Genomic DNA, 19,477 nt, shown 5'->3' with positions numbered 1-19,477 from the left:
CCCCCGGAAAAAAAAAAAAAAAAAAAAAAAAAAAAAAGGTAATTAAAATGCAAAAAATTCTAATATGGTCATTCGTTTTCTCCTCTTTTATGTTTTATGCATGTTGTTTTTTTCTAGTTCTTCCTTTTCCCCAGAAGTTCTCCTTGGTTTCATAAATAAAGGAGAAGAAACAGTTTTGTTGAGGCTAAAGTGTTTCTTTTTCTTTCTTTTTTAATACGTGTTTCTGTAGCATATACCTGCCTTTCCTTGTATAAGGTTATTTTCCATGCTGCCTTTGAACATGCAGTGAGATTCATAGATGAGACTGAAGTACTTTAGGCTTTTAAACAAACCTGTCTGCTGCTTGGCCTGTTCTCATTTTGGAGGTTGGTGGGTATGCGTGGGGTGCTTACTTATCCTTGCCTCCAGAATCTCTCCCCATTTCCCCATGCACAAGAACGCGCTCCAGATTGCTCTTCACACCCTTCTTCAGGGCGCATCCTGGATCTAAAAACTGGAACAGTGAAAAAAGAAGGTCAGCAGTCTTCCATGAGGATGTGCATGGGCTCAAGGAGATCATTTATTTGTCGAATGAGGTGAGTGTCAGGCTGAGGATTGTGATTTGGCATAGGAATTATCAAGAGGTAAGGTTTTTATTTCTGTCAGAGAAATTAGCATTTAAATCCAAGTTCCAGCTGGATTAAATGTAATTCTCAAGACCAGATGGATTATAACACAGAATAAAATGTTTAGTAAGGGAATTAACATTTACTGAATTTCTCTTGTGCCAGACAACTGTGACAGGTGCTTTTATGTCTGTCGTCTTATTTCATCCCCACAGCTTCCCTAAGATGTAAGAGTCCTATTACCGTTTTGCTGATTAAAACCTGAATTCAAAGCAGTTAATTTTCCAAGATTACGTTGACAGTGTCTAATACAGGATTTGGTTGTAATCCATAGTAGTCTGACTCTAAAACCCATAATTTTTCCTTTTATATCACCAGGCAGCATCTGTGTATTCACACCATTTCTGTACTATTATTATTAGGTTGGAGATTTGAGGTATTTTTAAGTCTTTTGATTACTATTTAGTGTTTATGAATTATATGCTTACTGTACATTTTAGGGTTCTGTAGAAAGGATGATGGTCTATTTTACACAGGGAGCAAAGTCATCTCTTAGCGTTGGGGTGTACCTCAGCTGGAGCGTGCTTGCCTGATGTGGGAGAGGAGAAATAGGAAAGAAAAGGTCTCTCTCTCCCCACCCCTCGCCCCTCTCCCTCTCCCTCTCCAGTACCCCTGCATCATGGTTTTGGCGGGAGGGATTGTGCCTAATGCCTCCTATGTGCTAGACAAGCACCCTACCCCCAAGCTATCTCCCGAAAAGGCATATCAACTACAGTCTCAGGATAAGTTCAGGTGGTGTTCTGAACTTCATCTACATTATACTGAGAGGATGTGTGGTACAGATGATATGTAGGGCATTAAGAAAGGTTTCCTGGCTGAGAGTGTTGGCTCACACCTGTAATATCAGACTTGGAGACTGAGGCAGAAGGATCATAGCCAGTTCAAGGCCAGCCTGGGCTACACATTGAGTTCAATGCCAGCCTGAGCAGCTTAGTGAGACCCTGTCTCAAAAGAGAGAGAGAGAGAGAGAGAGAGAGAGAGAGAGAGAGAGAGAGAGATTTCCTGGAAAAGGTAGAACTTTGTCTTAGTAGTTTAGAGTAGCCCCAAGACTCAGACTGCTGTGTGATTTTGTTTTCACCCATAGTATTCCATGGATTTGAATTCTAGCTGTGACACTATCTTCTGAAACTTTGCATGGGTTATAGGGATTATTTATCCTTTGATTTCATCGTCTAATATTGGAGACGATACTAATACTGACTTCATCAGTTATGACTGTTAGATAAATTAGCATATGTGAAGATAGAGTATGGCATATATTAAACTCTGTGCAAGTTTGTTTATTTATTCGTTTATGGTGCCGGGGATCAAACTTGGAACCTTGCACTTGCAAGGCAGGCAGCAGAACCACTGAGCTAAATCCCCAGCCCTTATTATTTTTATGTTACAGAAATGAGAGAGGGAAAGTAAGACTGGGGAGGGTGTCCCAACATCTGGCTATGGGTAATTCAAAGAGGTTGGTAGGAGCAAGGTACATAACAATGAAATCTGCCACATGGATTAAGCTTCCTATTAGTGTAGAGTAGGAGTCAGCAAAGCATATCTCCTTGTTTGTAAATAAGTTTTATGGGAACGTACTCATGCCCATTCCTTTACATATTCCCTGTGGCTACTTTCACACTATAATGCCGGAGCTGATTAGTTGCAGTGGTTGTATGCTCAGAAAGCAAAAAATATTTATCATCTGATCCTTTACAGAAAAGACTGATCAACTTTTGATGTAGAAGATCTCTGCATTTGCAGAGGATATGACACCCCCCCCACCTCCCACCGCCGTTTTAGCACTGAGCTGTGTCCCCAGCCCTTACTGAGACAAATTGTCACTAGGGTGCCTGAAAGCACTTGCGATCCACTTGCCTCAGCCTCTCAGAATACTGGGGTTAGAGACATGTGCTGTTACACCAGCTGCGAGATATTTTTTTACTTCTAATTCTAGTACAGTTTTAAGTTTTAGAAAAACTTAAAACCTGACTTACCTTTCTTTGTCCTTTTTTCTTGTTAGGAACATTGTTAGCAGTTTTCTATGTCTGATTGTATCCAGAGCCCATTATTCTGCTGTTACTATGAAAAATTCATTGATATTGCATCCTGACTTTTAATCTCCTTGTTCTTTAAAACAGGTGTGGTAATAGCTCTGTGGACCCAGTCTCCATGAATAGACTGAGCTTTGTGAGAAATAGATGCAGGTAAGCTGTGAAGACCAAAGGGACGGTAGTGACTATCCCATGTCACCTAGCTTACTGCAGCTTTTCTGTCAGCAGCCTTCATGCTCATCCCTTTTTTCCTAGAATATTTTCCTGAGATCTGAAGCTTTTCTTAACTGTCCTGCTTACCTATTTTCTTCTTCCTATAGTCAGTACCTGTTGGTTGTTTTACTTTGGTGTGGGGGTTGAAAATATGGTGGTTTCTTTTTGATGGGAAAGATTCAAACACCCATTAACCCTATTTTCTTTGAGCAGGTGGTAGTTTTTGAGACAGGGTCTTGCTGTGTACTTCAGGCTGTCTTGAACTCACTGTGTAGCCCAGGCTTGAGTTCACAGCTAAAGCCTCCTGCCTCAGCCTCCCAAGTGCTGAGTGAGATTATAGGTTTGTGCCACCACACCTGGCCTATCCTGTTTTCTAAACACTTGAGCTGAAAGTTAATGGTAGCGTTGCCATTTAAGATTTATTTTGTAGTGTTTTCCCCCTGACTTCTGTTACTCTTCTAGGAATGGACTTGGCTCTGTGAAGGATGGAGAACCTCATTTTGTAGTGGTTCACTGTACGGGCTACATCAAGGCCTGGCCTCCGGCAGGTAGGAAAGTTGCATGGTGATTTCTCCCTTGGTGTACTTGGTTGCCCAGAGAGACCAAGAAAGTTACCCACATTTAGTTGTTACAACATTTATTATGTACCTGGTATATGAAATGTCCTTGGTGTAAGTTCAAAGAAAATGTGACAAAGAAGTCTCCTTCTCATCCATTCCCCACCCCCCCGTACCAGGAATCCAACTTAAGACCTTGCATTTGGAAGGTAGGTGCTGTGCCACGGAGCTTAATCCCCAGCCTGTACATCCATTGTTGATCTTCTTATATTCCAGTTGGGGTGATGGATTGCTCAAACTTGAAAAGGATTCAGTATTGGTTAGATTAGAGAATACAGTTTTTTGTTTTGTTTTATTTTTGTTTTTTGGTACTGGGGATTGAACTCAGGCTCTTGTGCTTGCAAAGCAAACGACGGAATTCCTGGCCCGAATACAACTTTTTTGAGAGGTTTTATTTTTTTAAATTTTTATTTATTTATTTTGGTTTATTAAGACAGGGTCTCACTATGTAGTTGAGACTGACCTGGAACTCATTATGTAGCCCAGGCTGGTCTGAAACTCACAGCGAGCCTCCTGCCTCAGCCTCCTGAGTGCTGGGATTACAGGTGCGTGCCACCATGCCTGGCTAAGAGATTTTAAATTTAGCTTTTAAAAAATGGTTTTACTGTGTTTCTCCATCTGTCCTTGAACTCTTGGGCAAAGCAGTTCTCCTACCTCAGCTTCCCAGGTAGCTGGCACTATTGTGCCAAGCTTAAGGGAGGTTTTTTTTTTTTTTTTTTTTTTTAACCAAGGATCGAACTTGGGCCTTTGTACTTACAAGGCAGGCAGTGGAACCACTGAGCTAAATCCCCGGCCCTTAAGGGAGTAGTTTTAAAATGTGATGATTCACAATAATGTACACTGAATGCCTGTGTCCTGAGCAGTTGTTTCCAAGAAACATTAGCAGGCAGTGGCACCACTGAGCTAAATCCCTGGCCCACAGAAACATTAGTATTTAATGCAATTAATTTGCAATTAATATTTTATTTATTTTTTATTTTATTTTATTTTTTTGGTACTGGGGATCAAACTCAGATCTTTGCACTTGTGAAGCAGGCACCAGAAGCACTAGGCTAAATCCCTGGCCCGGGAAAGTTTTTAAAAATAGGAGCAAGGCTTTGAGTGATAGTAGGAAGCTAGCTTAATTGTAGTAATTTATAAAGAGGATATTCCTTGCAAAGGGTCTAAGTCAAGCTGAGAGCAGAGTATCTTTAGTTGAACTTAAAGTCAAACAGGAATATGAGAAGTGGCTGGGGCTTGGAGATCAGCTTTTTATAAAAATAAAAATAAGTTAGAGAAAACAGAGAGATAGACTTTATGGAGATGGGAAGGAGAGGTAGGGACAGGAAGAGAAAGGAGAGAAAGTAAGAGTAAAAAAGATCACGATGGAGTACATGTACGTACCAGTTCCCCGTGATGAATGTATTTATTTTGTGTCACAAACATACATAAATAAAAAAGGAGAACAAAAAAAATTGTCAAAAGTTTCTGAGTCTTACCACCTTTATTTTTTTCCTGCTTGGTGGGAATTATTGGTAAGTAGAGATTTTGGGGAGACAGAAACCAAAAGAGGGAAGGTGGTATATTTTGGGAAGAGATCAAACTTTTATTTGTTTGATTTCTGGGTTTTTTGTTTGTTTGTTTTTGTTTGTTTTTTTGTTTGTTTGTTTTAATAATTCGATCTAGGGTAAGTTGCTTAACCTTTTTCTCACCTTAATTTGGTGATAGTATACCCTCTGTAAGGTTATTGTGAGGATTAGATTTAATGTAGGGAAAGCATCCCTGGCATATGACAGGCACCCAATAAATGATAGTTAATATATTAAATAAAAGTTAATTTAAAGTAGTATAGGCAATGACATTTGAACTTTTTAGCCAATATATTATATAAAAATATATGTAATGTGTGATCTTTTATGCTTCTGTCTACCTCTCAAGGAAATTCTATTTTTCTGAATAAAAAGAAGATAACTATGCAAAGTATAGAGGAGAAAGTATCCTTCCCTTCCCATGTAGAACTTGGCTTCTGTCTTTTCCAAGGATCATAAATAATTAATGGTGTTTGGTATAATTTCATTTTTGATTGTTCACTTACTTCTAAAGTCATAGGTTTGCCAAGACATCTCTCTACCTATGATATGGTCACAGTTGCCTTTCTGTGTGATTTGACCAGCGTGATTTTTAAACTTCTTTGGGAAGGACTTGTACTCTCCAGTTTATTATAATTTATGTGGGTTAATTACACTAATTTATATACAGACACATACGTACAGTTAAGACAATGACTGGCACATGCGGTACATTCTGTGTAATCATTTATACTTAGCATTTATCACTGTCTTGCTGTATATGCCTAGTTTCTTCATGCCCAAATGCATTTTGAGTTACAACTCACCTGACTTGTGAAGGCCTTCTGAGATCTCTTACTCCTTTTTATCTCACCTTCCTTAAAGGTGTTTCCCTCCCAGATGATGACCCAGAGGCTGGCCAGGGGAGCAAGTTTTGCCTGGTTGCCATTGGCAGATTGCAGGCAAGTGAATTTTCCACATCTGCATCTCTTCATTTAGAACCTGTTCATGTTAATTTTCTTTTACTCTCTGAATACAAATGAAGAATTCTTGAACATTTGAGGAAATACAGTGTTTGCTGTGAACATTGCTACTATTCAGTTTAGCAAAACTTGAAAAATATGAAAAGAAGGAAGTCTTTCCCTTTATTGTTGTTGATAATGGTTTCTGCTGTGTTGCTGAGGCTGGTCTCAAACTTCTGGGCTCAAGTGATCCTCCTCCTGTAGCTTCTTGAGTGTGGGGACTATGTGCTGTTCCTAGCCCCCCTTACAGTTTTTTTGTTTTTAGCTTTATCATGGAGAATTTTCTATTTGTGGTTAAACACTCCCTACCCACCCACTCAGTTCTAAGGATCTAAGGCCTTCACACCTGCTACATTCTCAGGCCTTTAAAAAAAAGGATCTTGTTAAGTTGCCCAGGCTGGACTTGAACTTGTGATCTTCTTACTTCTGCCGCTCAGTATGGAATGCAGTATCATGTTGTAGTCCAGGACTGCTAGGATTATAGGCGTGCAGCATCATGTCCATCCAAAACAAAATCCCCTTTATGTTATCGTTACACGACTAACAGTAGGCAAGTGGAATGGGGGGGTATACCAGGGATCGAATTCGGCACCTTGAAGTGGAATTATTTTGATTCCTAAGCAAAGATAAGTTTCTTGGTTACTTGGACCATAATTTTCATATATAAATAAGAAGTACAGCCCGATCAGATAAAAGTAAGAAGGCTTTGGGTTGAATTCATTTTTTGTTAAAGAGTACATAAATAGGAGCCGAGCTAGATTTTATTTGATTAAAATTGCCATTTTTTTCCTTTCAGGATGAGATGTGAAAGTTTAGAAATTCTTGAAACTGAGAGTCTCATGCTATGAAAATAACTATGAAAACGTCTAAAATACACATATAAAGAATGATATCGTTTTACCTCACTTTTATCTCTTCCCTCTTAGGTAACTAGTTCTCCTAACTGTACAGACATGAGTAATGTTTGTCAGCCAACAGAGTTCATCTCCCGCCACAACATTGAGGGGATATTCACTTTTGTGGATCACCGTTGCGTGGCCACTGTTGGCTACCAGCCACAGGTGAGGAGTGCAGCTGCGACATCCCCACACTCGGGCCTCTCTTCCCTCACCAGTGTTGGGGATGCACAATCGTGTGATTCAGAGATAGCCAAAGCATGTCAGCTCCAGCTCAGAAAAAGAGATGGTCATAGTCTATCAGGAGCTAAACTTGTTCTTCCTACCAACGCTATTATTTCCTCTAGAGAACTGTGGTTTCCGAAACTGAGGGAGCAGAAGACACAAATATGTGTTCATTTTTCTTATTGTTAAAGTGCTTATTTTTATTTTTGCTGCTTAAAATTGCCTATTAAATATATTTTCACTTTATATGAACGTTTTTATGAGCAACCTATTCACATAAGTGGGAAGGGTATTTGCGGACCCATAGGAAATACACTTCCATGCTGTATAACAGTGTTTCAGTCAGCCACAGATTAAATATACTATGGTGGCCCCCTAGGTTATCATGGAGCTCCAGAATCCCGTTGTCTGCGACATTGTCACTGTTACAGTGTTGTAACGTGATACATTACTCACGTGTTTGTGGTGATACTAGTATGAACAGATCTACTGCCTCACAAGTCCAATGAAAGAACAGCACATACATTCGTGCATAGAACATGTGACTTGTTAACAATAAATTAATTATTCCTGTAACTTTTTTTTTTTTAATTAAAGTGCTTATTTTAATTGGGTATACGGACATGGTGAGCTAGAGGAATAATAACCATCAGTTATAACTCACTCACTTAACAAACCTGTTAACTATCCCTGAATTTATTATATAAACTTTCAAAACTGTCAGTGCCTGGAGGTACTTGTGACTGTGAATGTGTGAGACGACAGAGCTTGCACATGAAGGACAGAGTTGGACTTACACTCCTGATTGAACACCTGCTACACGGCCTGTGTCAAGACAGTGTGCTGTGAGTGTCGGGATAGGTACATGGACCAGCAGACTAGAATGGCCTGTCTTTATGTGTGTAGTCAGCTGATTTTCAGCAGGGTGCCAGGACAGTGCAGTGCAGAGGTCTTCCTGACAAATGATGGAACAACTGCGTATCCATATGCAGAATTCTTGTACCCTACCTCGTAGCCTACACAGAATCACCTAAAAGGGCAAAAATATTTAAAAGCTAATTATAATTATAGGAGAAAATCTTTCTGGTCTTAGGCAAAGATTTTTCGTATGATACTTAAAAGCATGACTTACAAAGTAAAAATATTGATAAATTGGATTTCACCAAAATTAAAAATTTGCCCTCATGAAAAGGTAACATTAAGAAAGTAACTTGGAGGGCCGGGGATTTAGCTCAGTGGTTCTGCTGCCTGTCTCGCAAGCACAAGGGTCCTGAGTTAAAGCCCCATACCAAAAAAACAAAAACAAGAAAGTAACTTGAGCTAGGGATTAAGCTCAGTGGTGCCGCCACCTGCGCAAGGTCCTGTGCTCAAACCCTGGTACCAAAAAAAAAAAAAAAAAAAGAAAGTAACTTGCTATCATGGCTTTCCTCAGGATGGCCTGTACTGCGTTCTCCAGGGTATACTTTTATCTTGCTTTTTCTTCTTTTCATTGGCCCAAGCTTGCTCTGCAGAGCCAGTTTTTTCCTCACTCTTTGCTTTTACTTTTTCAAGCAAACTTTGCTACCATTTCAAAAAAAAAAAACGCCGGGTGTGGTGGTGGAGGCCTGTAATCCCAGCACTTGGGAGGCTGAGACAGTGGGCTTCTGTCTCAAAAGACCACACACCCCCCCAAAAGAAAGTGAAAAGAACAGGCACAAACTAAGAGAAACTATTTGCAAATTGTATCTGGAAAAAGGATTTGGATCTAGAATATATACACAACTTTTAGAACTTAAGACAAACAGCTAGTAGAAAGAGCACAAGATTTGTTATTTCACTAAAGAAGAAATACGAACAGCACATGAAAAGATGCTGAACATCATGAATCATTGGGAAAGTATAAATTAAAATCATTGAAGTACTATTACATATCCACTAGAATGGCTATAATCAAAAAATGTTGTTGAGAATGGATAGAAGCTATAACCTTCATACATAGTTGGTAAAAATGCAAGATGGTACAGCTATTTTATCAGAACATTTTGGCGGTTTCTGAAAAGTTAAACATGTACTTATCCTGCAACCTGGCAATTTTACTCTGGAATATCTACAAGGGAAACGAAATCATGTTCACAGAAAGATTTATACATAAATGCTCATAGCTGTATTATTTAAAATAGCCAAAAAGTGGGATGTTCATTAAACATTCATTAAAAAAATAAAAAGAATAAAGTACTGATACATGCAACAACATAGATTAATTTCACAAATACTAGCTAAGTGAAATAAGCCAGACTCGAAATACTATGTATTGTGTGATTCTCTTTGAAATTTCTAGAAAACTAAAAACTGAGGAGCCAGAAAGCAGATCAGTGGTTGGCTGAGGGGTGCAAATAGATTGAATACACATAGGTGTAAAGGAATTATTTGTCCCAATGAACGTATTACAGAACTTGACGTAGTAATGATTGCCTAGCTGCAAATAATCAGATGCACACTTTAAAAGGGTGACTTATAAATGTAAGTTGTACCCCAAATCTAATAAGTGCTATTAAAATAAATGTGTGGGGGCCTGGGGATTTAGCTCAGTGGTTCCGCTGCCTGCCTTGCAAGCGCAAGGTCCCGAGTTCGATCTCCAGTACCAAAAAAAAAAAGTGTGGATTCTGAAAAAGAAAAATGTGCTTATAGCAGATTCCATCGTTTTTCTTTTTTATTCCCCTTCCACTAATTTATAATTTTAGGATTAAGACAGGAGAAATAAATCCAAGTCTCCAGCTAATAGACCAAGAAAGTTAAGTGACCGTAACAGTATATATAATATCATACTCTTCTTTGTCCCTTCTAGGAACTCTTGGGAAAGAATATTGTAGAATTCTGTCATCCTGAGGATCAGCAGCTTCTAAGAGACAGCTTCCAACAGGTAACTTTTTTTTCTGGATTGGATATTAATACACATTTCTATCTATCACATTACTCCATGTTTTTGTTGGCCACTGATTAATTAAGCACCGTGGCAGGTGCTACAGTTTTATGTTCTTTGTACTTAGATAATACTTAGGGATTATGGATGATATCCAAGGAATTTCATTTATTTGTTTGTTTATTTTTGAGATAGGGTCTCACTATGTAGTTCAGGCTGCCCTTGAACTCATGAAGACGTTTCCCTTTAGCTTTGGCTAACGACTTGTCTTGTGTCCAACTAGTTCTAGCCAAGGAACTGTCTTCAAACTATTTAAAGTATCACAGGATTTACTAGTCTGTGGATTATAGTACAAACATTTGTTTCCCAAAATTCTTTTATAGATAATTGGCAGTTTAAAAATATTTGGTGAATGTAATAGACTTTGCTTTCATTAACAGCTCTTATTAGACAAGTTAATTGACCTCTGTAAGTCTCAGTAGTATCTTTATAGATACAGTAGGTATAATAATACAGAGAGTTGTCGGGAAGTTTAAATAATGGAAATAAGGCACATAACCCCAGGAGTTGACACATAGTAGCATATTTATTTGCTACTTTTTTTTTTTAATGTTTGGAAGAATCAAAAGATTACTTTCTTTTTCATGACACTAGAAACTAATATAGTCTAAACTTAAGTTTTGTGGAGCTTACTTTTATAAAAATAAAAGCAAAATAAGACGAAAACCAACTTTATTTGTAGAAAACATGCATACTGTGAAAATAAATTCTCAGGTCTAGGAGAAAAATCTAGGATGGAAGAGCAATGCATAAACTATATTAATTGCCATTGAACTTAAATTTCTCGTTTAGATTTGTAAAGGTAGCTCAGCATTTCTTTAATGGACTTTTCAACAAAAGTGGAGAAATGGCATTCTCTCCTGAAAAGAATTGTTATTTTTATTTGACTAGAATGGTCACATCACATGGGACTCTGGGAAAAAAATGTGATAAATACACTTTCTCTTTATTTAATCACTTAGTTTTACCTGCCTTGGTTTTTTTGTTTGTTTTGGGGGGGTTGATACTGGGGATCAAACCAGGGCCTTGTGCCCTTTAGGCAAACACTGTACCGCTGAGCTACATCCCAGCCTTCTTATGTTGTCTTAACATTGAAAAAGACTGGTGCTTCAGGGAAAACACCACAGGAGTCTTGGGATTGTAGAAATGGTAACATTTTTCTTTAATTGGGGGGGGAAGCTTTTTTTTGTCCCTGAATTCCACTGATAGCATGAAAACCTTTTTAGGTGGTGAAGTTAAAAGGCCAGGTGCTGTCTGTCATGTTCCGGTTTCGGTCTAAGAATCGAGAATGGCTCTGGATGAGAACCAGCTCCTTTACCTTCCAGAACCCTTACTCAGATGAAATTGAGTACATCATCTGTACCAATACCATTGTGAAGTATGTACCCTTCCTTCCTTTTCCAGGGTTGGCATTTTTGTGTGCTAAGTCTGCTTAGCCTTATGAAACTATCTCCTTTCCTTTTCTAGTACTAAACACTATTATTTTAAAGTTCCTTCTTTTCCATCTTACAGGATTTGATATAGTCGATCAAGGTAGAAAAAGATTTTAATAAACAATTATCCAGAGAGTATGTCATCAGATGAAAGGGTTTGCTTATGTTTCAGTGTTAACGATTTTTTTTATAACGAGTTTATTGCTTTAGTCTGGCAGAATTTTAATCTAAAGCCAGGGTTGGGCAAACTCTTTCTGTAAAGGACCAGGTTGTAAATATTTTAGACTTCGTGGGCCATACAGTCTGCATTGCAACTACTCAGCTCTGGTATTACAGCTTGAAAATATTCAGAGAGAAATTAAATTTACATGGCTTTGTTCCAGTAAACCTTTATTTACAAAAGCAAGCAGTGAGATGGATTTGGTGCATAGACCATGATTTGCCTTAGACCACAAATATATCCAATTATTCTTAGTTTCTCTTCTTTTCTGTTTCAGCTTTTTAAAAAATGTTTTATTGAGACAGTTTCATGTACTGTACAGTTCATCTACTGAAAGTAGTGTTTTTAGGGTACCACACAGTTATTCCATGATTGCCACAATCTTAATTTAAGCACATTTTTATCCTCACTACCTGGTCACAGTGTTGCACGCCTGTAATCCCAGCACTTGGGAGGCTGAGGCAGAAGGATCACCTCAAGTTTGAGGCCAGCCTGGGCTACGTAGTGCGCTTAAGACCATCCTGAACTACATAGTGAGACCCTGTCTCAAAAAAAACAAAGAAAAAATGAATGCAATACCCAGTAACATTCTCCCTATTTCTTTTGAAGCTTTATAACAACCTCTAATGCACTGCCTCTATAAATTTGCCTTTTCTATATGTTTAATGTAAGTAGAATCATAGAATAGGTGGCTCCTTTGTGACAGTAGTGTAATATGTATAGTGTTTTCAGGGTCACTCATGTTATACCATGTATCAGTCCTTCATTTCTTCTTATTGCCAAATAATTCTCCATTGTGTGCCTGTGATACATTTTGAATGCTGCTGTGAACATTTCTGTACTAGTTTTTGTGTGGAAATTTGCTTCTGTTTCTCTTAGTGTATATATATCCAGGAATAAAACTGCTGGGCTACATGGTATGTTAGCTTTCTATTGCTTTGACCACATAATTTGAGAACTACGAAGGAGGAAAAGTTTATTTTGTCTCACAGTTTCAGAGGTTTACCTTGCATTTCTGTCAGCATTCTGGTGTTCAGAGCTCTGACCAGAATCTCTCATTAAGTATAGCTCAAAGCATTCTAAGGCTGCTTGATCAGCCAGCATCTCCAAACTTTTCCAAACTCTTCCCACGAGCCATTTCAAAAGGCTTTTGAACAGCATGGTCAGGTACAGTCGCACAGCAACCCCATTTCTCTGGTACAAAATCTGTCTTAGGTACTTCTGCTGCTGTGACAAAATACCCAACACCCACAAGTTAAAGGAGGAAAGGTTTATTTGAGTCAGAGGTTGCAGAGGTTGCAGTCCATAGTCATCTGGTTCAAGGCAGGGCGGCATAGCAGAGAGGCACCACAGGGACAACAGTCCATGCCAAAGAGGATGGGCAGAAGGCAGCAGAGCAGCAGCAGCAGCAGTGAAGAAGCAGCGAGCAGCAGCAACCAAGCCTGCCTTTCTGTGGTGCCACTCACACCCTAGGTCCAGCCACCTCTTCACCTGAGGCTTTGAGGGCATCCAGACACAAGCCCTGACACCACCAAAGTGGTTATCAGTTGTCAGGTTATCTCTTCACACCATTTAGGCCACTTCTGTAGAACTGGTTTTGAATCCGCCTCTTGAAGGTCAGGTTATGAATAATGATACCAGGGATAATAATATATCCCATTGAACCTCTTGGGAACATAAAGTTTAGTTCCTTGCTAACTAACAATAAAGTACAGTACACTGAGTTAGAAAGTTTTAGTAATTTACGACTCAAATATATACCTTAGTCATTATTGTGGTACTGAAGTTTGAACCCAGGGCCTCACACATGCTAGACAGTTGCTCTCCCCACGGAACTACATCCATGGCCCTTTTAAATTCTATTTTGATTAATTAATGTGTGTGTGTGTGTGTGTGTGTGTGTGTGGTACTGGGGATATATATATTTTTTGGTACTAGGGATTGAACTGAGGACCTTGCACTTGTGAGGCAGGTGCAGTGCCACTGAGCTAAATCCCCAGCCCTTAAATTTTACTTTGAGACAGGGTCTTACTGTATTGCTCGGGATAGTCTCCAACTCTTAGTCCCCTGAGTATCTAGGGTTACAAGTGAGTGCCATCACTTTATGTTCCCATTTTATTTAAATTTTGAAATTTTTTTCTAAACTTTGGTAGTGCTAGGGATCAGACACGGGGTGTCATGCATTTTAGGCAATCACCCTATCACTGAGCTACATTCCACAGATCCAGATTTTGAAAAATTTAAGTCCTTTTGTAGATTTAAAGTTCTGGTATAATTGTATCTTCTCTTTTATATATTATTTTCCCACCATGTGTGTGTGTGTGTGTGTGTGTGTGTGTGTGTGTGTGTGTGTGTGGTACTGGGGATTGAACCCAAGGGCTTGCACCTCCTAGACAAACTACTACTGAGCTTCGTTCCCCAGCCCTTTCTTTTTTTCTTTTGAGACAGGGTGTTGCTGAGTTGCTTGGGCATGCCTGTGAATTTGTAATCCTCCTGTCTCCAGTTTCCAAGTAGCTGGGATTACAGGCATGTGTCATCACTCCTGGCTTATTTATTTTTTTATTTGGAGGGTATTGAAAAGTATATATAAAGCCAGGCATGGTGTCGCATGCCTGTAATCCCAGCACTCGGGAGGCTGAGACAGGAGGATTGCTGTGAGTTCAAGACCAGCCTGGGCTACATAGTGAGTTCCAGATCAGTCTCAACTACATAGGGAGACCCTGTCTCAAAGAACCAAAAACAAAAAAGTATATATAAGGGCTGGGCATAGTGGCGCACACCTGTAATCCCAGCACTTGGGAGGCTGAGGCAGGAGGATCCTGTGAGTTCGAAACCAGCCTGGGGGGCTACATAGTGAGTTCCAGGTCAGTCTCAACCTCATAGTGAGACCCTGTCTCAAAAAACAAACAAAAAAAAGTATAGATATTTTTTTTAAATTCTCATGCTCCAGGTAGTCTTTGATAACATTTCAGTATCTTTACTTTGAGTTTTTTACTTATGGTTTTAAAGAAAAAACAGTAAACATCACCCATAACAACTAGGTATTGAATACCTAGGAATTACAGCCCAAACAGCCTGAACCCTTGTTTGTGCCTTGGGACCTAGTTTGTATTTGTGCCATGTTGTCGGTAATTTGAATTATGGAATTACACTTTTTTTTTATTAGTACGTGTTTATAATACATAGCAGATCCATCATGAGGAGTTGGTATTATGGGATCTGTCTTTCAAGAAGAGTGATTATCCCACCTATGTGTGAATATGTAACGCTTTGTGTACAGAGTCAAATTCTTTGTCTTTCTCTTTCTCTGTTCTTACTCTCACAGGAACTCTAGCCAGGAAGCACGGCCTACCCTGTCTCACACCGTCCAGAGGTCTCAGCTGGGTCCCACAGCTAATTTACCCCTGGAGATGGGCTCAGGGCAGCTGGCACCCAGGTAAGAAATGGTGAAACAGTCATCTACTGAGTGGTCACTGCCAAGCGGTGGCCATCTGCAATCCCATGTTTTTATTAGGTGGTTTATTTTTTAAGGCCCTTTCTACTACTGATTCTTAAAATTTTTTTCCTGTTTTTCTCCACACTGATTATCATGTAGGCAGCAGCAACAGCAAACAGAACTGGACATGGTACCAGGAAGAGATGGACTGGCCAGCTACAATCATTCCCAGGTGAGTGTGTGTCACCTTTGAAGAGGACAGTGAGCATTTCCTTTAAAAAAGTCCCACGGTGCCCGTCAAGGTGTATGTATATTTTATGTGAATTTGGGGGTTATTGAATTATGTTAAATCTTTAATGAGTACTTTCATCATTTTGTTCCATAGGTTTCTGTTCAGCCTGTGGCTTCTACAGGGCCAGAACATGGCAAGACCCTTGAAAAGTCAGATGTTCTCTTTGCCCAGGATAGAGATCCAAGATTTTCAGAAATCTATTCTAGCATCAATGCGGGTATGATTCTTCCTCAATCCTTTTTCAGATTCTCATTCTGAAATTCCTACTTGTGAGCCTGTTGCTGTCCAATCAGTAATCTTCCGACGTAGTTCCCCTTAAACATAGAGCCCCAGGAGTACTAGAACTTGCGGAATGGTGTACTGCAGCCCTTGACTGCCCCTCCCCCGCACCTTTTGGTCCGCAGATCAGAGTAAAGGCATCTCCTCCAGCACTGGCCCCGCCACCCAACAGCTGTTCTCCCAGGGCGGCTCATTCCCTCCTAACCCCCGGCCGGCAGAGAATTTCAGGTGAGCCCCATGTATGTGTGCTGCTTTTTAAGGCCTTGAGGAACTCCACGGCTAAATCCAACTTTCATTCTTCTCTTGCTTTCTCTGGTTATTTCAGGCAAAGCAGTAGAGCTTGTAAGGCCTAGAGTGAACAGAGGAGCTGCTTTTTTCCCCTACCTATTTCTTTTTTTTTTTTCCCCCCCCTCAGTACTGGGAATTGATCTCAGGACCTTGTGCTTACCAGGCAGGCACAGTGCTGCTGAGCTACATCCCCAGCCCTCTGCCTATTTCTTTGCACCTGTCCTATTGCAATCTTCTTGGTTCCATCCTTGTGTGTCCTGGTCAGTGTGTGGCTGTTGGTCTTTCTTGTTTTTTCCAAATTCTTTTACCAAATTTTCCTTAAATCCAAGGAAGTCAAGGGGATCTAGTAGTATTAGATTGTTCTTTGATTCCTGGATTCTGTGATGAATCTATCCATTTAATCATTTATTCGCCATTTGTTCATTCTTAGGAATAGTGGTCTGGCCCCTCCTGTAACCATTGTCCAGCCATCATCTTCGGCGGGACAGATGTTGGCCCAGATTTCCCGCCACTCCAACCCTTCCCAGGGAGCAGCCCCAGCCTGGACCCCGAGTACCCGCTCAGGCTTCTCTGCCCAGGTGAAGCTTCTCATCTGTCTCATCCCTATGTATTGTTTTTGTTTGGTTGGTTTGGCTTTCTTTTCACATGTTTCTGTTCACATTATTGTCTCTTACATAACTTGTTCTTAACCACTTACCAGTCCAACTATTTAAATACAGGATGACAAAAATTGCATATTTTTTCCATGAATTTTTGCAGGATAAGATTGTTATCTTAAAAAAAAGATTGTTACATTGTAAAACAATTATTATTATAAAATGACAGTTTTATCAAATTTATTCAATACAAGAATCGATTGGTTGAAATAACACCTGCCAGAACAATGCTCCGTAGGGGGACAGCGAGAGCGGGGGTGGGTGGGTAGGTGGGTGGTTTTTTGAGGCAGGATCTCTCTGTATAGTTCAGGCTGTACTTAAACTCTCTGTAGCCCAGGCTAGGTTCTCCTGCCTCAGCCTCCTAGAGTACTGGGATTAGATGTGTACCACCACACCCAATTTAAGTGGTTAATCTTCATCCTCCAGTTTCTAATTTTTGGTATTTTGAGAGCAGCTAGTTAATTAAAACAAGATAATCCAGAAATCTCATTAGAGTCCATGTTTCTTACATAATAACCTTGGTGCACACCTGTAATCCCAGCACAGGGGAGGCTGAGGCGGGAGGATCACTGTGAGTTCAAGACCAGCCTGGGCTACATAGTGAGCTCCAGGTCAGTGTCAACTACATAGTGAGATCCTGTCTCAAAAAAAACCAAAAAAAAAAAAAAAAAAAAAAAAGTTTCCTCTTTGATTAGTATTGCACAACATAGAAACAAATAAAAGAGAAAAGTACTAGTTACATACAATGATGTGTATTTACAAAAAAGGGAAAAATCCTTATATCCATGTGTATGATGCATAGTAAATAAGCAAAGCCTAAAGCAAATATCCTTTAATACATCGCTGTATATTTATATGCATAAATAATACTTTTTTAAAATGAAAAATCAGAAGCAAAAATAGGCTTCAAAATGGTTATTTTGCATTATGATCGCAGTTGTGTAAAAATGCGCAGAAGGCTGTTTCTCCATCATCCAGGAAGGTCACTGCTCTCGAGGACCAACACTACTGTGGTTTCTGTGCTTTAAGAAACCAAGACAGCCTACCTCGGTGATTCCCTATTGTCAAAGGGTTTATTGTCTCTCTGAGGGTTGCTGGTCTCTGTAAGTTTGCTGTGGCAGAATCAAGAAAGATGATATTCATAGATGTCTCACAAACCATGACTGCATGAAAGATTTTGAGGATGTGAAGATGGCTGCTTTCATGAGGGCAAACTCTTTTTGGAGTAAAGAATTTCTTTGGATTGAAGAAATTTTTTCAGTGATCTGTATTCTGGAACTATGAAAAATGAGTATGCAGGCTAAAGAGTAGTTTCTCTTGACAGACTTTTAACATGCATCTTTAGAAAATAGGAAAATAAAATGAATTAATTATTGAAAAATGTTAACCATAGGTCTCTGGTGATGGAATTCTGAATAATTCTTCTTTTCTTTGCCTTTTTCCAAATATTTCAAATGACTATTCTGGTGAGAAAAAATGTTAAAAAAATAAAAGACATTAGGAACAAAGGAATGCAGAACAACCAGGCATGGTGGTGCATCCTGGTTATCCCAGCATTCAGAAGGCTGAGGCAGGAAGATTGCTGTGAGTTCAAGACCAACCTGGACTACAGTAGTGAGTTCAAGGCCACTGAGCTACATAGTGAGACCCTGTCTCAAAAGGAATGCGGAACACACTGAATAAGAAAAGGTTACAAAAAAGCCATGCGTGATGGCACACGCCTGTAATCCCAGCACTTGGGAGGCTGAGGCAGGAGGATCACTGTGAGTTCAAGACCAGCCTGGGATACATAGTGAATTCCAGGTCAGACTCAACTACATAGTGAGACCCTGTCTCAAAAAAACCAAAAAAAGAAAGAAAAGAAAAGGATACAAAGTGTCAGGCATGGTGGTGTAATCTGGGAGTAAGGCAGGAGGATAGCAAGTTTAAACTCAGTTTGGATGATTTAGCAAGAGCCTATCTCAAAATAAAAAAGGGGCTGAGTATGTGCTCGGTTTAAAAGTCCTGGGTTCAATCTCCAGGACTTCAAATAATAATATTAAAAGAGTGCAAATTATTTTTCTCGGTATATAATACTCCATTATTATTATTGTTGTTGCCTCTAGTTTTATGTAACCATAGTTTATAAAATGTTTTCATTTAATTCTCACAGCTTACTCTTGTTCTTTGCCCTTTTATCTCGCCTACCTAAAAAATAGTGTCAAGAGAGATTGACAGCCGGGGATTTAGCTCAGTGGTTCTGCCGCCTGCCTTGCAAACAAGGTCCTGAGTTCAATCCCCGGTACCAAAAAAAAAAAAGAGAGAGAGATTGACAGTTAATCAGAGGAAATGATAGTTAGAAGTAGTGATGAGCTGCAGCCAGAAGATCACAGTGACTGATGAGCGGACGCTCGTACACGTGGTCTGTGCGCTAACGTTAGTGCTCTCTTCTCTCTTGCCCGCTATCCCTTCTGTTCTCAGCAGGTTGCTACACAGGCGACAGCTAAGACGCGTTCTTCCCAGTTTGGTGTAGGCAACTTTCAGACCCCGTCCTCCTTCAGCTCCATGTCTCTTCCTGGTGCACCCACCGCGTCCCCTGGTGCCGCTGCCTACCCTCCTCTCACAGGTCGTGGACCCAGCTTTGGTGAGTTCCGACTGGAAGGAGAATCGTCGGAAAGTTACACCTCTAAAGGGAACTTTTCCTTTCGGTACTGGGC

At 39.8% G+C, this 19,477-nt stretch overlaps 1 protein-coding gene across 12 annotated transcripts in view; it reads left to right on the top strand.

The window, feature by feature from the left end:
- Positions 1-19,477, top strand: part of Arnt (aryl hydrocarbon receptor nuclear translocator) — a 60,347-nt gene that overhangs the window by 35,692 nt on the left and 5,178 nt on the right. For 7 of the 12 annotated variants that reach the window (XR_778737.2, XM_010616425.3, XM_010616429.3 and 4 more), the window contains 13 exons: positions 437-575; positions 2,786-2,851; positions 3,374-3,459; positions 5,961-6,037; positions 7,024-7,158; positions 10,043-10,117; positions 11,404-11,555; positions 15,156-15,266; positions 15,426-15,498; positions 15,652-15,775; positions 15,963-16,065; positions 16,556-16,703; positions 19,242-19,404. Coding sequence is in view for 11 of the 12 variants with exons in the window: in XM_010616425.3 (XP_010614727.1) it covers positions 437-575; positions 2,786-2,851; positions 3,374-3,459; positions 5,961-6,037; positions 7,024-7,158; positions 10,043-10,117; positions 11,404-11,555; positions 15,156-15,266; positions 15,426-15,498; positions 15,652-15,775; positions 15,963-16,065; positions 16,556-16,703; positions 19,242-19,404 (1,452 nt within the window). In the remaining variant the exon portion in view is untranslated. The remainder of the gene's footprint in view (positions 1-436; positions 576-2,785; positions 2,852-3,373; positions 3,460-5,960; positions 6,038-7,023; positions 7,159-10,042; positions 10,118-11,403; positions 11,556-15,155; positions 15,267-15,425; positions 15,499-15,651; positions 15,776-15,962; positions 16,066-16,555; positions 16,704-19,241; positions 19,405-19,477) is intronic. The other 5 variants (XM_010616431.2, XM_010616437.2, XM_019206377.2 and 2 more) reach the window with 3 other exon arrangements.

The sequence above is a fragment of the Fukomys damarensis genome, unplaced genomic scaffold, assembly GCF_012274545.1.
Source record: "Fukomys damarensis isolate Sample0158 unplaced genomic scaffold, DMR_v1.0_HiC HiC_scaffold_33, whole genome shotgun sequence".
NCBI classification, from domain to species: domain Eukaryota; kingdom Metazoa; phylum Chordata; class Mammalia; order Rodentia; family Bathyergidae; genus Fukomys; species Fukomys damarensis.
The sequence above is the reverse complement of the archived record's forward strand: the minus strand, read 5'-3'. Positions and strand labels throughout refer to the sequence as shown.